We start from the raw sequence: 18,973 nt of genomic DNA, 5'->3' as shown, positions 1-18,973 counted from the left end.
GCCGTACAATGATCTGAGAATCTGATAAGTTTGATGTGTTATGTATTCTTTCCGTAATAAAATCCAACTTATTGTTAGAGCAAAAAACCAATATGCCTATTTGGTAGAAACAACCTGACGACGACTAGAGTACAGAAAAAATAGGACACCTTTTCTTGGTAGTAAAATTATCAAAAAGGCTGGCAAGTCCTTTCTTGTGTCCAACTACTGTTTATAAAATAATAAATATTTTTTGTGTATATAATTAATCGTATCCATTTTAAAATGCTGAATCAAGATTTAGCTTACCAAATTATTCTCGCTTCAGTTCAAATTCTGCCTTTGAAAAGAAACTCTGTTCAAAATTGGCTCGGTATCTAGAAAAAAAATGGGAGACTGAACTATGTACCTGCCTGATTTCGGCGCTGATCAATGATATGAAGTACCGGCGATGGATCACGATAGAAATAAACTCGTTTTAGCTATACCTTAAAATAAAGTTAGACTTACTTGATACTAAAATTACAGGCATGTGGTTATTAGCCTTTATTTTCGTTGTTTTCGGTTTTTCACTCCGGGACCATTGTGCGACTTTTAATCTCACCATCGCTGGGCTGCTGTGGGTTAGTATGGATTTGCAAGCCCATGATTAGCACACCCGATATTTGTGACGTCACTAAAGACGAACGCTCAGCAGTCTTAAACGCTGGCCATCGGTCTCTCATTTCCTTAACTACCTCAAGTTTTTCAAACATCAATTGTGGTGCTGTTCCAAAGTTGTCGGGTGTGGTGATCCAATAGACAGCAAAGTGTGTGCTCTAGTGCATTGGAATTTAGCTTAAAGTGCGTATTGAACATTGTAGACACTTCAGAGTCGTAAGTAATTGTGATTGTATATAGCTGGTATGTTTTCTATATCACAGCAGTGGTTCCCTTATATTGGTGAAGTTTAGGAAAATTCCAATACTTTGAAAAAAAGATGAGCAAGGAATTGGAAAATAAACACCGAAGTACATATTTTTACAGTTTTTGGAACTATATTTGAACTATATACCGACAATTTCACTAATTAACTAATTTAACTATATCACTAAATTAACGGTACACATGTTGAGAAATCGTTTTTCAAAAATATTTCTGATCCCTTTTCTTATTGATAACCATACGGTCTTAATCACAAAATTTCAATAATTAAAAGAACCAAGACTAAGCTTAGCATGGAACTAAAGAGAGGTAATGGATCGCCAAAATCAGACTGATTTTCTTCCTGGCGCTTTCTATCTGAAATGTGAATAATTTATTCATAATTAATTTAATTTAGGAATAAAATGCGAAAACCAGGGCACTTGTACTTGCTGTCCAGTACTCGCGGTGATCGTCACCGAGAGGTTACATCCAAATCAGAAATCATTACCTATGTATGGAAACGATTTCTCTCCCGGTAATTACATATTTTTGCATTCTGGGTCACTCAACTTAAAAGTAAACTTGATCTTGCTCAACGTTTTTCGGAAAAGGGAGTCAAAAACTGCAAAAATCACGATTTATCCTGCGAAAATTCAATTCGCCGATGACTGGTCTTCAGTGGAAAAATTTAAAAGACCATGGCACCAAACCTCATGCAAATTGGCGAAACTGGGTAGTCATGTCTACGCCAGATTTTTTGGACAGTTTGAAATTTTTAGCTACCTAAATGATGCTATCTCTTAACAAATTAAGTCATCAAGAGGCTGACTCAACACCCCCCCCCCCTTCCCCCTTCATCGATGTGCATCATATCTTCCTTTCAAAACTGAAACCACGATACCTCGTTAGGCTGAGGTGAATGTAGAAGTAAAAATAGAGGAAAATTATATTTTTTGTTAATATTTGGCCTTGGAGAAGGGGTGTAGTGGTGTTAAGGGAGGCACATCTCTTTCAAAACTTCAAAGAATGACCTACAGATAGATGTTAAGCCATCTTTGACAATAAAACATCGATATTTTTGAAAATATGTTTTGAAGCAGGTGGTGCGTTCGTTGATAATGAAGAAATCTTACAAGAAAATTCATTATTACATTCATGCGATCTGATCTGGATTTTGTTTGGATTTGAAAAACAGGGTCATCACCTTGTTACGTATTACGTTTCTATATTATACAGCTTCAAGCAAAATCTTGGAAGTACTATTTCTGACGAACTGCCGGACCGATAAGGATGATCTGTACATGTATGTCAACTGTAGTAGATGTAGATGTGCAAAAAATTATGAAACCCCGAACTTTTGATGTTGTAGAGCTTTTAAAGCTCATGTCACTTAAGCCCAATGTTAATAGCGTGAGAGATATGTCGTTTCCGCTAGAAACGTCAAGGTGTGGGATTCTACCTGAGTGACTCGAATAAACAATAAAACAATGGAAAAGCTCGTGAAGGGCTCCTCATTCAAAGAGTTGAGGAACGGTGCATCGCTCAGGGTTCAAGGTTCAAGGTCCAAGGTATAAGGTTTAACTCAATTTTTCCTGCATTCTTCCGGCTTCGATTTGTGGCATTGGTCAATTTACTTGATTGCTGAATTTCTATTCTCTCCAGTAAGTGGACTGTGAAATTATGTAAATCCAGCTATTCCTCATCATTTACAAATCTGAGTGTTACGTCAAAAATTTTGAAATCGATGCAGCTCGAACACAAAATGGTGTATTAAAATGGAAGAACATTTTTGGCTTTACATATGCGGATAGGGCCCGCGAAGCGCCCTCCCGGGGGTTTGGCCGCGTAGCGGTCAGGGGGCAGGCCCCCTAGTTTACTTATAATTGGACTGCATTTTGCAATTTGGAACTATAAATTCTAGTCCGATTTAAAAACAACGTATGCGCCATTCGTTTCCCTATGCTTATACGTGTTTACGCTAATTTATTATTTTAAATCGCCTTTTTCAGGGCAGAATAGAATATGGCAGTTTCAAACGGATTGATTTGGAGTGCGTCTTTGGTCGTTTCTGTTTACGCCTTAATATCAATCAGCAAGGTGTTCCGTTACTATTTCAAATTCGTCTTCTTCATGGCAGCCGTGGTCTTTTTTTCCACCATCCTCATCCCTGTCATGATATGGCAGCCTCGTAGCTGGAAAAACGGATAGTAAGTACGCACGTAACGTACGTTAGTCGTAAGTAATGGATAGCTGGCTGGTGCTTTAAAAGAGAGATTTGTAATCGTCTTGTAATCAAAAAGGTTTTGTATCGATACGTAAAAAATCAGGGAACAGCTATTTCCTGTGTAGATTTATGAGACTGATATACCTTCAGTGGCAAAATATTGGTGGGAATCGCTTTTAAGGAAAATTGAAAAAAAAAAATGTGTTCCATTATAAAAACACAAAACCACTGAATGAACTTTACTTGATGGCAAAAGTATCATTGATTACAGGAAAAAATGACCCACTCACAAGAGAGACGATACTCTACGTGAGTCAAATCTTGCATCTCAACGGTTGCCGTGGGCTTCTTGATTAAGCAGTGTCCTTCCTTACCTTTTATTGTTTAACGTGTAAACAACGTGCAACAACTGAGCCAAAGCGCCAAGATTGAAGATGTCATATGATCATACCGTAAAGACTGTTACGGTAACGTTTTTAGCACGATTTCACCCACGAGAGTTTCGTTTTTAAATGAGCGGGAAGTTTGAATTATAACGCATCGGAAAACGATAGTCATCTCGGTTACAGGAATTGCTTTCAGAAATTTTTGCTATCCGAATCTTGTTTGATGTAAAATTTTAATGAAGAAACGTGTATCAGAATGCTTTAATTCTTACCTTAGCTAGTGGTATATTTTGCATCATAATTTACTTTTGTGACCTTATTTGGGTTTCAGTAGAACATCATGGTCAATCAGACTGATTTCTAAGATGGTTGGAGTGAATTGGCAGATTCGAGGTCAAGAAAATGTGGTTAAAAATAATGGTGCCGTTGTAGTTATCAACCACCAGAGTGCGTTGGATATGCTCGGTTAGTCTACTAATATTTTGGGTTGGTCTATAAAATATTTTTATTTTATCAATTGTTTTATCAACTACAAATTCCAATATTAGCGTTTGAAATCTTTGAAACATTAACAATATACAGTGAATGAGGAAAAAAGTATCATACATTTTCATACTAGTGTCCTTCGTATAGTAAACAGAGCATTAGAAATGAAATTTGAAAAAATGAAGGATTTTCCTCCCCTGGTAAAAATTGGCGATAGGAGCTGCGTTTCAAAATACCATAAGAGTTCTTTAGCCGACTAAAGATGGCTATTGAAAATCATATAGCTGACTGTAGAAAGCGGAGCAAATCATATAGCTGGGCTATACGAAGCTATACAAAAGCATACAGTCGGGATATAGTTCCTATCGCCGGGCTTTACACTTTATCGCCATTGGCTATAAGAGGCTATAAGAAATTGTGTAGAAATTCGTGTGCTTTGGAAATCACCAAGTTTGATACGGAACTATCTTAATATTTACAAAACACACATTATATTTTCCTTTAAAACATATTTTTTTTTCATCAATTAAAATGAGAATAGTCCATACAGAGTGAGCAAACATTTCAAAATCATGAGTTGAAAAACGCTGACTCCGCGAGATTAAATATTAGAGCCTAACACAAAGCGGAGCGGCGACGCACTGGCGCCTACAAACCTAACAGGGATACTTCACGCATTGCGCAATGCGTGAAGTATCCCTGTTAGGTTTGTAGGCGCCAATGCGCGTTTCGCGCTCTCTGCCCGCCTCGCCTCGCCGCAGCGTCTGAAGCAACTATTTCACACCAGAGGTATTGCACAGTATCATAAGAAATTGAAGGCGCTCCAACATATTAAGAATGACAAGAATCCTTCAAAAGTACGGAGCTTTCCTCGCAAAATAAATCAAGATACTACGGCACAGAAAGAGAGTGGTAGTTCAAAAACTAAGTCCTAGTATCCGTAATTAGTAGTGTTTAGCATAAACTTTATCGTCTGGCTGTTGCTTCATCGCCATCGGCTATAAAAGGTTATAAGAAATTGTACAGCCGGCTACAGAAGCTATTGGAAATCTTACAGCCGGCTTTAGGTCTATAGTATTTTGGAACACACATTCTACTGCCAATTTTTACCAGGGTCAGCCTCTGGCGGCACGGATAGATTTCATCGTTTGCAAGTAATCATATTGCACATTGAATTATTGTAGGAGAATGCTAATGTCATGATCGTGATTTGGTATAGTTACGTACCGCACATACATGATTACATGCAATATCACGTCCAAACTTTATTCACTTAAACATTTTATGTATTGGCTGTGATTTAAAGATATCAAGAAATGTCTAACAATAAGTAAAGCTCTTATGTGCAAATCTGGGTAGCATTTGACCCATAGCCAAGTTATTATTCGTTCGTGAAATTATTTGAGTTGGTTTAGTCGTCAAAAGTTGATGACGCAAAATATATTTTGTTTATTCCAAGACAATATGTTTAAATGTCTCTAGCTTGTCATACTATATGTTTCGTTATCTGTTGCTATTAGTGCTGGCCGATCTGTTTCCTTTCTTTGACGGACTAACCAATATCGCAAAGAAGGAAATACTTTATTACGGAACTTATGGCTTTGCTTCCTGGCTTCAAGGGACCATTTTTATTGACAGGGCAAATTCGGGGAAAGCTGTCGAGACTCTCAACAAAACTGCTGAGCACATCCGCAAAAATAAGGTACTCAATAAGTTGCTTTGAATATATACATACGAATATAAGAAAAGTTTGTCATTTGCTACGAATTTAAAAATTAATTTATTAATTAAATTATTAATTAAATATAACTCTAATAAACCTCGAAGTACTATTTTTACTACTTAAGGCTGTAGAAGGTATGAAAAATATATAGAATATGCACAAAATCTTAGAGTAGTTTAATGGCTCCTCCAACAAGTTTTATGCAGAAGCCCCTACCAGAAATAATATGGGTGATTTCACGATAACAGGAATAGTTAAAATATGAAATACCTGAGAAATAAAAGTGCACCAATTTTAACAGGATTTCATTACCTCATTCTAAAGGTATTAAACTTCCTTTTTCCAGCTTTGGCACGCTCTATTTTGATTCAGTGCAAAGTTAAAGTGATTGATAAACAAGCCATTGAATCAGGTATCAGCGCTTCCCGCGGGACTGCTGGAGGTCCACGCAAACATGGCGGCCCTGCCAAATTGTGTCGGTTACGTAACAGACACAGCGTAACCGACACTCAAAAATGTGAGATTAAAGATGATACAAAAGATGAAACTTGGCAATTCTTGAGTTATGAGTGGAATGAATGCTGCCGGAAAAAAAAGTCCTGTCATTTTAATCGTCGCGACTGCTGAAGGAACAGCCCTTGGCTGTTAAAAAACGGCACAGCATCCTGGTTGTTAAAATAACATTACCTTTGTCTGTTATTACAACAGGCGCTTTGCTGTCACATTGACAGTAAATGAATGTGACAACGACAGCAAAATCTGCTCAACCTTCATCGAATAGTCTGTTACACTGGCAGCGCAGCTGCTGGCGTAAACGCCGGTTCCCCATCAGATTGACGTTCACGCTGCCTTCGATTTAACAGCGGCCGCTGCTGTCGAAATAGCAGCGTCGCTGTTCTCATGACAGCCAGTTCGTTTTTGAATTTAAATCCACGCTGCTGTCGATGTAGCAGCGCTGCTGCTCATGTAAAAGCTAAATCGCTCTTGAATTTTCATTCACACTGCTGTTAATGTAGCAGATACAATGCCAAGCAACTGTAAAAAATTATGGTCATACTTACATGCTTATGTAAATAGCTGATAACTGCTTAACTGGTTTCAAGTAAATGATACAAAAACCGTAGATAATATTCCGGTCAAAGTAACATTTACAGACTAAATCAGTTTCACAATGAGTTAATTTCACAAAAATTTTAACAGTTTAAATGCACAGAAACACTACACAAAGTAAACATCTTTGCAGTTCTCGGTGGGGCAGAATTGATCATGGCCTTGGGGGCAACAAATTATGTGAGGCACATTTTAAACCCTTCCTCTCCATCCGTTATTTTCTTTTTTCAAATAACCGAACTTTTCACTCGCAGCCTGGTCAGATACCGCACAGACACTGTATTACACATTGAAACACTTTACGCCATTAAGACAATGTCACGTTGGCATCATCAATAAAAAACAACGTAAGAACCAAACAGCAGATCGTGCTTATGAGTTAAAAACACCGAAAATGTATTATAAAAGGTTTCAAAAAATTCTACCAAGATTAAGATTTGCTAAATTATCACTTCATTTCATTTCAATTAGCCTAAATTTCTTTGAACGAAAGAAAAGGAAAAAATTACACAATGGAATTGGGTCGGAAAGTATAGAGGACAGGGCTAATGGTATAATCTACAGGAAACGAAATCAAAAGAGTGCCTGCATATAAATATGTAAGGCACGCTAAAAATAATAATTTGATGCACTGGACGCAAACCTAATTGAGTTGAGAGTGCGTGTAATGTCGATGGTGAAGTTGAAACCAAAAAGCACAAATATACGGCAGCAGAAATTTCGAATTGAACGGATTCATGATGATGCCTCAAAAAATGGCGTCTGCCCGCAACTGATTACAGTGTGCCCAAATTTGCTTATATCGTAAGAGTTACTTTCCTATGGAGCTACTAATTTTGCAGATCGCGCACTGAGTATCAAAACTAATCACTTTCTTCGCCAAAATTCACTCGTAAACACAATTTGAGCACGATTTCGAAACGCAAGCGCAAGACTTCTCTGACTCAAAACCACTGACTGTTGAGCAAACGAAATCCCTTTAAACAATGACATGGCGGCCTCTCAGCGAACAGACTGGAATGCGGGAACAACGCCGAAGGAAGAAACAACCGAACGCCAGGCCCGGGCGGTTGGAGTTCTGAGAATTTCCCTAACCGGGCCCTTTGTCAGGACGGCGCGCAACCCTCGAGAAGGAGGGTGGGCAGTGTGGCGGGTAGGGTAGGAGAGGTTTTCTGCGTCACCGCTCGCAGCGGGGCGATCGACAACTGTATACAACTGCGCATGCGCGCTGCGCCGATCGCGCGGGACTGGCCGGGATGGAATGCTCCGTGCAACGGACAGCATTTTACCGTCAACTCGCTGTTAAATGAGAGGCTGCTATTTCGACACCCTCGCTGTTGCTTTAGCAGATTATTTCTGCAAATTTAACGACCTTCAAAACATTAGACCAACACCTGCACGAGTGTAAATTTAAAATCCAAACGAATGTCAAAATAACGTGTGGACTGTAAAATCAAAAGTCAATGACAGTCATTCCAAAAGCTTCAGGAACTGTTGATTTAATGACTACGCCTGACGTTAACTCAGCAGTCGTGTGATGATGGAATAACATACAGAATGTTATTTCAAAAGCATCAATAAGATGTTGAGCTAACAGAGTTGCACACTTTTGTTTCAACATACTTAAAATGTTAAACTATCAGTCGCGACAACTAAAAGAACAGAGAAACGTCAAACAAATTTAACATTCAATGCGACTGTTAAAATGACAGGTCCTTAAAAGTTTTCTAGACTTTGGAGACTTTGTTTTAGTTTAATACTATTAAATTGAGGTTTTTGCGTAGTGAGGAATTAGTGCTACACATGTAAAAATCACTGGTTTTCATAATAATTTAAGTTTTCATTGTAAAAAAAACTGACTTATCAGTAATGGTTTTGTCAAGAAGACTTCAGCGAACAATTTGATGGCAGTTTTGAAACTCCTGACTCCTTCTGGCGAGATAAACACTGCACTTAATACAACTGCAAAAATTTGTTGCCAAATGTGGCGACATCTCTTTCTTATGACTTTTCTCGCTCAATAATAAACATTTCAGTTCAAACTGGCAATTTTCTTGAACACTAGAGTCTCTTTTCAGCAAATATTGCCAAAGAGTTCATGATCAGTACTGATATGTTACCGCAAATTGCTCTTTTGCTTCAAAATCGGGGTTGGCGACGCGTAACCGACCGGACATTTTCGGCCTTTAAAGTCTCATATTATTAAATATAATAATAATTCATCATATTTTTTAGCATGGATAGGTTCAGAGACATCATTCCTATTGATTAATTAATTTGGTTTTCAATCGTTTTGCCCTATGTCGTTCAGAACCCACGGCGACACGACTATGCCTATTATCGTGAAATCACCCATATGCAGGATGAGAAATTTGAAGTAATTTAATTTTGAGCCGGGAATGATCCTCGACAGCAGTAATGCTGTCTCTGTTTTTCTGTGAGGAGGAAATTGCATTGATGAGTTGGTTGGAACATAATATTATTTACGTTTCTGCTCGGTAATGTGATGTGCTCGCAAACAGATTTATACTTTTTCCCCACAGAATTCGAAATGTATGGTAGGACTTTAATTAATCTTTCGTCACCTAATAAAAAGTATTGTCTTCCAGCTGAAATTGACTATGTTTCCGGAGGGGACCCGTAATGGTGGAAAAGAATTGCTGCCTTTCAAAAAGGGCGCATTCCACGTGGCGATTGCCTCACAACTTCCAATTCAACCTATCGTCATTGCTAAGTATCCGTTTTTGGATGCAAAAACACACACATTTGGCTCAGGTAACTATATCTGCTGTTTTGGGAATAAAAAAACCCAACACGTAATGAATTATTTTGGACTGAAAATATTAGAAAGAAAAGACGAGTGAAAAATTAAAAAAATAAGCTCGTGGATGTGAAAAATAATGTCTGTCTTTTTTTAATTAGTTTTTTTAATCAAATATGTGTACCAAAATTCTCGCATATTTCTCTTTTTAAATTCGTGCATCAGATTATTACAGCGTGCGCAAAGGTAATTCACATTAATAGTCCAAAGAGCCCTCGTTATTTTCTCAATATATAGAAATGAACCAACTTCACAGATCTCATTCTTGATGGAATTTTTTTCAGAATATTTGAAGTCTACGGTAAACTAATCGTCATGCACCACTGCAAAAGTCTGCTTTAGGCAGTGATGTAAATACCGCTCTGAACCTTTTGATTGATTTTCCGCTGTTGGCTTTAAAGAATTAAATTCAGCATACATCGTAAAAAATACTTCAAATGAAGCAGGTTAAAATTGTCATGTCTACTGTCATAGAAGGAATGGATATTCTTGTCTTGAAGAAACTAAACTATCTGTTGTGCTTGATAAATTCAAGGTAGATAAAAGCATACTTTCACTCTCCTTATTTTTCCGAGAACAATATTTTCTTCATAACAAGTGAATTTAATATTTCGGTTGATACTTTAATTTCTTGTTGATCTGCGTACATCTCATCGATCTAAACACAACCCTGTGATCACATAAACAAGCTCGCTATCACTTTCAGCCACCTGACGTAATTTAAAACCATTTATTGATTAAGATTTTATTCTTCAGGAACAAGCCACGTCAAAATTCTCCCTCCCATTTCCACTGTTGGCTTGACCAAAGCGGATATGGATCAGCTCATCGAAAGAACCCGCTCGACAATGAATGATGCTTACCAGAGTCTCTCCAATGAAGCTCTCTGAGGAAGATGAATGAAACCAGTTGTTTGTTTGTCGAATGCGACGAAAAATACTCATTTGAGGGTAAAACGTAAGTCCAGAGTCCTACAATGGTGGAAAGCGAAACACCTCTAAAAAAACCATTGCGTTTTCATTGCCGTGATCTAAACGTTCTACTTTACTTTCATTTTTTTAAAGTAATTTAATGACCGTTTTTCATGTTTATTTTCGGCATCCATCATTCGTCTTGATCAGAGGCGGTTGAATTACAAACTAATGGAGCTGCGGATAACATGACGTAGCTGTCGTTTTGTTGTCACCTTGTATAGACAAACTTTATCAAAAAAGGACGCATCCATACAGGGTGGACTCGCCGTTTAATTAGTCAGGCTGAGGAACCAGTACTATGGCTGGATTATTCTCCGTCTGAATTGTCGCGTTTAAACGTATTTCTAGTCGAATTATGTTATAAATTCATGATTTTATTCAGAAACTGACTTCAATAAAAGGAGAAGAAAACAAAATTGAAACAAAAATTGTATTGCACTCTTCTTTTTCACAGTGTGACAAATTGCTATGGATGGGTATATTTATGGTTAACAGCAAGCTTTAAAGTGCTGTAATATAAGAGAGTACTTATAAAATAGGAAAAAAGTACTCTGGTTCGATTCCTAATGTTTCATTTGTTCGTGGAGTGTGCGTAAATTATTATTGTTTACGAAGATTGTATCCTTTAATATGAACGCTCAGCTTCCATGTTCTTTCTTTGACCAGATTAATGATCGTCATCGATGAGAATAAAGTTATTATTTATTCTGGATACTGCGTTTAAATTATAGAAAATACAAAAATATTGTGTTAAAGACCAATTGGAATTGACCCCGTCATTTTTTAACGCGTACTGTATTAAAATACCTATTATACGCAGACACGCTCAATGAATTTACTGATGAAGGTTATAGAATCAGCCGCGGATTTTTGACGACATTTTTTTCCGGACTTTGGGAGGTTAGCTTATTCTAAGTTTAATCATATTTAAAATCATAGTTTTTGTCTGCTATCGTTTTTCAAGACGGGCGCACCACACTGAGAAAAAACTATGGTTTATAAACCTATTAGAGGTAAATATGGAACACCTATAATAGTCGTAAATAAACTACTGATTCTCGGTCTGTGAACCATACTAAGGTCTCTGTACCTAATTAAGGTACAGAGACCATAACTAAGGTATATGTGCTATTATTATATGTAGAGGTACTACTATTAGTGGTGTTCCATATTTACCACTAATAGGTTTATAAACCATAGTTTTTTCTCAGTGCAGTGTACATGGTAAGAACGGCTTTATGCACATGCCCATGCCCATGCTAACGGGGTTTCAGACGCAGAGTTCTCAATCGTAACATTTCGATATTTCCTCAGACAAGTTCGTTACCAAGATATTAATTTTTGGTCAGGTTTTTCAAAAAAATTTGGTGAAAATGTCCTTCCTGCACCTTAAACAAGGGAGATCCTAAGTAAGGATTCACTTGTGAAGAGTAAAACAGCATGCTATACATAGAGCTTAAAAAGTGAAAATGTTATAGACTGGACCATTTAAGATACTTTGAACAGCGTTTCGTTAAAGTCCATTTTCTCGAAGAGCTTCATAGCTTATTATTTGATTATGTTCTCGAAACGGCGAGAATCTGCAATTAATGAAACATGCCATATTATGAGCCACAAGAAGATGTAATGAAGAAACTATTTTTAGAGGGAAAAAGTATTTACTAAGATAAAAGTGAATAAAATTTATTCTAAGACTATGGGGTGCGCCCCCTGACCACATGGGCCGCGGCCCATGGCGGCAAATTTAGGGGGTGGCAAATTTTGCAATTTTTTTTAAAAATAGGTATAAAAAATATTACAAACGAGAAAAGGGGACAAAATCATACATTTCCTGAGAGTATAGTAATGTCTAATTTTGTTGTTTCGCGGTGATACAAGAGACAGCACCCTTAATTAGCCGAGTTATGAGATATACCAAACATGCAATTTGGCCAGAGCGACGCGACGCGGCGCAGAGAGCAATGATGACGTGGACTTGAGATGAAAAGGAGAAGCCCTCGGCGCGGCGCGGTCGGTATATTACAAGACCGAATGAATACATCACGCATAGCGTCAAACACAGTGCGGTCCCGATCAGCGGCGGTCGACGTGCAACGCATAGCGCCTACAAGAATGCATGAATACTTCACGCATTGCGTCAAACACCACCTGCTGTTTCGCTCAGCAGCGGTCGACGAGAAACGCATAGCGCCTACAAGACTGTAGGAATACTTCACGCATTGCGCCAAATATAGTGCGATCAGCGAGGCGCGGCGCGGCGGTAGAAGTTAAAATTATCAAACCACATTTGGACCGCGTTAAACAGAAAGGAACCAAGCCACAACAGCCATTACCAAATTTAATCGGCTAGTTAAATTTTTTACATGACAACAGTTGTGCAGATTTTCGGGCAAATTTCAGTGAATTTTCTCCATAGTACGAAGCAAATTCCTTAACATTTTCAAAGGGATCCGCACAAACGTTTTCTCGTAAAAAATTAAATTGCCCAGTTAAAATTGGCAATAGCTGATGTGGCTTGGTTCCTTTCTGTTAAATGCGGTCCATTTATGTTTGTTCTTTCATAACTGTTTCGTTCATTTCTTATAAATCGAAGGCTTCGTCCACACAGATATAGGTTTACGGAACTTAACTTTCGCGCCAAGTTCCGTGAGCTTTTGCTAGTAGTGTTGACATGGCTTTCGCAAAAAATGTGTCCAACACGAGTAAACGCGTCTCTCGCACCCTTCTCCTTCTGGCACGTTCATTTAATGGTTTTTATTGATGTTTCAAAACGAATGAGAAGGGGACGGCAAAATACAGGCGGCCCATGAGCAGCAAGTAGGTAAATCCGGCCCTGTTGGGCGTAATTGCGTTACGTACTTATTACTCTCATGATTTTATGTTACAAAAGTTAGAGTTTCGCCAACTTCAAGATTCAAGATGGAAAATGAGATAATTTGATTAATTTCTGAATATTCATGTGGTTCAGGTCTTAGACAATTTTACCTTTGTTTGGATTCTATGACTGCCATGAAAAATAATTTGAGCTAAGAAATATTTGAATACATGTATATTTACAATTTACATCAGTCTTCGTATACATAAAAACAACTAAATCTAAGAGAAAGAAACAGTTAACCGCACTCATAAAAAATAAGTAGAATTGGACGTGCAATTATTGGACAACTATAACTTATCTAAGTGTACCACAGCCAAAAAATTGTTCTCATTCAGCCTCTCATCACAAGTAACGTTAAAAAATAATGTGTTTCTTCATTCTAAGCGATTCCTTTCTTCTCTTCACATTTAACAAGTGCTATGCTCTATAAGTAATTAATAATTATTAGGAATCAGATTGAGCGCAAGAGGTAATTCCCCCCTTTTTTTCTTATTTTTATTCTGGGTTTTTTGTCTTGCTTTAAATAATTTTGAAAACTGGTAGTCAGATAAAGGGACGTTTCAATTTACCCTCGTGTGATAATATACAGCTTGACAGTCACACATGAAAAAAAAAAAAACACGTTACCTGACGAAAACTAATTTAAAAGTATACTTAAACGGAATAAAGCCTTATAGGGAGCAAAAATAATGTTCATTAATATTGGTTCCCAGAATTATTCTCACATGACAAGTTGCTTGATGAGTTAGTGTGGAGTGAATTGAACCTTAAATCATCAAGTCATGTAAAAGAATAGAGAAAAAAGTTAATAAAATAAAACCCTCCTTTGTGGGACCAAATCAACCTTTTGGTTTCCTCATGATTTCAATTCAATTTTTTCGCCGAAAAATCTGAAAGAAAAATACTACTTAGAGAATCCGTGGTTAGCATTAATGATTTTTGCACTTTTCAATTGCTATTTTAATCATGTGTTCATGAAAAGTAATGTGACATTCTTCGAACAACCGTCAGCGTGAAATTATAGACCCCTAAGAATTGAGACAATCATTCCCTGTACCTGAGGAAACGCTATTTATATCACATTAGACAAAACGATTTTTTTTTAAATTTTTTTTACCTATTTTTTTATTTTCTTATTTATTTTGAATCATTTGCTTTCTGTGTACATAGAAATTAGGATCGAAGAAACGAGTTATTGCTCAATCATAGCTTCCAGTAAGGCACTGTACCAAAAGACCCCCCTTTTGTCGACGTCCTCCTTAACGAGAACGCACTCTTTAATAGCCTCATAAAGTGCCTTATGCGGAGGTGCCGTATCCCGTTGATAATAATCGCCGAGGATCGGTCTCAGTTTATCAGTCGCCTCCTGAAGCCTGTAATGCGGCATTTTCGGGAACAAGTGATGCATCATATGAACATTCGGGGTGTTGTGAAACAAGTAGTTGAGGAACCAGCCGAAATCCCGGTCGACGGTGGAGGTGATGGTTCCCCGCAACCAGTCCCACTCCCCCTCGGCGTAGTGCGGCAGAGAGGGATGAACGTGATTGGTGAGTGTGATGGTGACCAACCACGCGTTGACGACCACCAGTGGCCCCCAGTACACGGCCGCTAGCCAAGCGAGTCCCTGCGTGTTAGCTAGCCAGGCGAGTATCGCGGCCATAGCGAGCACGCCTGCATTTGCGAGGTGCACCTGAAGGCGCATGCGGGGCGGGTACATCGGGGCGTTCGGATCGAGGAAGCTGTTGAATCTCGAGTACTTACGCCCGGTGAGGTTGCAGATTAGGTACAGCGGCCAGCCAACCGTGAGGATGAGGAGGAGGAAGATGATGCGACCAACCGGGCTGTTCAGGTACCTGAAAAATATGGTGGATTTAGTCACGGTCATTTAATGAGGTTCTTTCAACGCAACTGAACGAGGTCTCAATACCCGTCCACTAATTCTGCCGTGATAAGGAAGAACGGCGTATGAGTCTTCAGACGTTGCCAAGTTTCCTTCGACAAAACCCGAATTTACTGAGAAAATTGTGAATATTTTTTCCCAAAATTTTTAGATATTTTGTACGCAATTTAAGCTGAAATATCTGAAAATTTTAAGGAAAAATATGCATGAATGTTCTCAAAAATGCATATTTCAACAGGGGAAATTTGGCAATTCTCGAAGGTTCCTACGGCGTTCTTCCCTAGCACAGCGGAATGTATTCGCAATGTTTTTATTGTCCTTTTCCAAGATTTTCACCCCTCCCCCTTCCTGCTTTAAAACATGATCATCTTGAAATTTCTAGTCATTCCTCTCAAAATAATTTAACTTTCATCCAGACCATTAACAACAGTTTATTCATAATTTTTCTGTATTTAGAGTGTTGAAGCTTTGAAAAATTCCATGCTACTAGTGAAAAAATTCTCTTAAAATCTTAAGAAGCAGATTTTGTAATAGTTCGACAGTACAGTAGTCTATATCTCACCGGGAGATTTACTGTTGATTGATGAAACAGAATGAAAACATCGCTTATAATTCAGAGGGCCAACCAATCCTTACCTCCGTAATGTCGACGGTTTTTGACGCGGAAGATGAGCGACATCTTTCTCAAGAGAACCAGTGTGGACATGGTGCATGTGATGGCTGAATTTCCATGATTGATAAGGCACAAGCATGCTAGAGTGGACGAGAAATCCAATCGTATCGTTGAGCCATTCGTATTCGCTGAATGCGTGGTGTCCCAACTCGTGGCCTAAGAACCACAAACCAAAGGCAACAGTCCCAGTTGCGACCCAGTGAAGGGGCCACGCTACCCATTGTACCGGCCAAGGAAGCAGCGGAATGTAGGTGACGGCCACGTACGAAAATACGGCTATTATGACCAAGTCATGTATGAGGTGAAATAAGGACCTAGAAATGAAAGTTAGACTTTGGTAAGATCAAGATTTTTGCGTCCAAAATGGTTCGGATCAGTTATTCTCTTACTTGTCTTCTGGCAGTTGAATCTTCTGGATTATTACAAAAAAAAAAAAAAAAAAAAAAAAAAAAAAAAAAAAAAAAATCTTACATATTAAAGGCGTTTTTCGCCTCAAAAAAGAGATAAATGGAAAATTTCTGGCCAAACTTCGTTGATTTTATTATTCGAATCGTGTCCGCCAACTTTTTGAACTTTCATACAATGTTTTGATGTACATTTTGATAATGCAACGTGAAGTTTCCAGTGGCTGGTTAAGGGTGAATGTAGTTATATGAAGGCTAGTTTGATCCAATTTTTCACCATAAAATTCATCTGAAATTGGATTTGATAGAATACAAAAGGGAAACTGGTACCTTCACCAATATCTAGTTAGCCAGTAAGGGAAAGCGGGTACGAGAGGGAACGGTGCGGGGAGGAGAGACCGGTTTGTGACTTGATTAGCTTAACAACCTCATAGCGTAACACTCTACCCGCATGATTTTATAATATAGCGTATATGTTAAAGGAAAAATAAGTTAATTTCAGGGGTTTGCGGTCCTCTTTTTCCGCGAGCCCTCGGATATTTTTAATTTTATTTTATTCTTTTATTTTTGAGGAGAATCTGCCAAAATTGATTATTATAACATGGTGATGAAAGTCGCCGTAATACCAACAATCTGGGGAATTTGTTATGCGAATACACAACGCCAAGGTTTCATGACACCTTGGCGTTGTGCATTCACGTGAAAAATGCCCATTATTATAGCATGGTAAAATATTTATTTTCTCCGCACAATTGAAATTCATGAAGTCCAAACTTTATTGCACTTTTACGAGGTAGGTAAAACATATTCTAATGGTATAAGCTGCTTTACAAGGAGAAGCCCTTGTTGGACCCTTCAATATATTGAACAGTTTCCAAAGTCGGAAAAGATCCTTCATTAGGTCAAAATTTCAGATTACTTGAACGCGTTTAGAATGCACTCACCTAGGTAGGGAGCGTTGGAAGCAATGAGGAGGTACAAGAGATTTTAGCTGTCCAAGGGTGAACGGCGGTTTCGACGTTGGTGCGCGTTTTTTGGATGATTTCGAAGCTAGCTGCTTTTTTGGTAAGTCAGGAGTCATATGGTTCAGAACGTCCACACCCATGATTCTAATCTAAAACATAAATACTTTCAAGAAACGACGTTGAACTGATGGTTGTTTGGAGAGCACCTTTCGTCGGCAGATTGCAGAATTGTGACTGGGACGGAGATCTGGATACAATCCCTTCTCAGGATTTTATCCCATCAAACAGTCCTGTTTTACAATTGAGGAGTTGGGTGCAATAACGGCCCGAACGGGTAGACCGTTTTAGAGGTGAACAACTTTTTGGATGATTTATTTTGTCATTATTATGTGAACAATTTTTTTTTTTTTTTTTCCCAAAGTCAACGTTTTTTTCAAGCTCTTCTTTTTTTCCGAAACCTCTGTTTGCATCCCACATAGGTTAAACGTGACTCTGTACAAAACGGACCAAGTATTTAAACGCGCAATGTACCTCTCAAATCAGTCGTTCTATGCAAAAATGGCCTGAGTGTACCTTTTCTGTTTCTGTCATTTCTCATTTCCAACAATATCTTTCTACATTTCAATCAAGCCGGCTTAAACTTGAGCGTATGACCAACTTTTTTTGACATCAGTCATTGCTATATCTATTAACGTGTCAAACTGGGTGTCATAGTGAAATATTCAACCGCTGTTTTGTGGAACCGCAAATTTCCTACTCGAGCTGTTTATGCACTAAACTCCTCAATTCCCCCCCCCCCCATCATTTTTGAACGCCTATCCCTCTTCAGGAGGAATATGTGATGAGAGGCCCCCCTTCTCACACGGAAAATGCACGAAAACCTAACAAGCAAAACAGACTTTGAATGAGACAATCAGGATCCTCAGTTCCTTAAAGAAAAATAATCACCCCAATTGCTTTCTGATAGCACCAAAATTTTAACGAAGTCACTAATTTTTAGATCTGATTGAATCATTTTATTGACCGGAAAAATGACTGCAGGGTTACCGGTAAGAACGCAAGTGCGCAATAGATAGCTACCACGTGACAAAAATTTAATTACGATTTTACTCTCGTTTTTGTTTAAAAGAGGGAATTTTACCTTCAAGTGATCCAAGCAACGTTTTTGTAATTAGATGAACCACAAATTACACTCTCTTCAACTGAGTTCTCCTTAGAATTTGCAAAATACGGTGCCAGAACTAAAGTGAAAAAAAAACCTCGCTCCAAACTGACAGTATAAGAGAAGGTCAAACTCTGATGGCGGAGGGTGAGTCCAAGCGATTTTATACCGTGGCTAATTTTCTCCAAATTCTGAGAGACGGTAATCAGTGCCAGAGTATGAAGACGAGGAAAAATTACCATTCGGTGCAAACTGGAAAAATTACTTTTTCCACACATGTTTAAAAAGTTTAAATTGATCTTACGCAATGCAACTCATCCGTCCAGAGGAAGCAGTACTGTAAAAACGGGCTTATACATGTTTGATGAGTGGCTCTACCAGG

General features: G+C 38.3%; 2 protein-coding genes across 4 annotated transcripts; one reads left to right on the top strand and one right to left on the bottom strand.

Annotated features, from left to right (window-relative positions):
* The first annotated feature begins 635 nt into the window (after positions 1–635).
* LOC109043504 (1-acyl-sn-glycerol-3-phosphate acyltransferase alpha) lies at positions 636–11,356 on the top strand. 3 transcript variants are annotated; one of them, XM_072298239.1, is made up of 7 exons: positions 636–855; positions 1,301–1,420; positions 2,895–3,092; positions 3,827–3,960; positions 5,502–5,683; positions 9,424–9,589; positions 10,392–11,355. In XM_072298239.1, the coding sequence occupies exons 3-7, from the start codon at positions 2,908–2,910 to the stop codon at positions 10,523–10,525; spliced, it is 801 nt and encodes a 266-aa protein (XP_072154340.1). In that variant the 5' UTR covers positions 636–855; positions 1,301–1,420; positions 2,895–2,907; the 3' UTR covers positions 10,526–11,355. The 3 variants fall into 3 exon arrangements, with proteins under 3 accessions (XP_072154340.1, XP_018916255.2, XP_072154341.1); XM_019060710.2 differs by lacking the exon at positions 1,301–1,420 and having other exon boundaries at positions 638–855; positions 10,392–11,354; XM_072298240.1 differs by lacking the exons at positions 636–855; positions 1,301–1,420 and adding an exon at positions 2,170–2,188 and having other exon boundaries at positions 10,392–11,356.
* A 1,815-nt stretch (positions 11,357–13,171) lies between these two features.
* On the bottom strand, positions 13,172–17,736 carry LOC109043386 (uncharacterized). The gene is made up of 3 exons (XM_019060574.2): positions 17,409–17,736; positions 16,024–16,374; positions 13,172–15,340 (listed from the first exon to the last, which is right to left on the bottom strand). Exons 1-3 carry the CDS (start codon positions 17,567–17,569, stop codon positions 14,680–14,682), a joined length of 1,173 nt encoding a protein of 390 aa, XP_018916119.2. The 5' UTR covers positions 17,570–17,736; the 3' UTR covers positions 13,172–14,679.
* Between the last annotated feature and the right edge of the window lie 1,237 nt (positions 17,737–18,973).

This window comes from Bemisia tabaci, chromosome 3 (genome assembly GCF_918797505.1).
Source record: "Bemisia tabaci chromosome 3, PGI_BMITA_v3".
Taxonomy (NCBI): domain Eukaryota; kingdom Metazoa; phylum Arthropoda; class Insecta; order Hemiptera; family Aleyrodidae; genus Bemisia; species Bemisia tabaci.
Note: the sequence above shows the minus strand (reverse complement) of the source record. Positions and strands in the feature narration are given on the sequence as shown.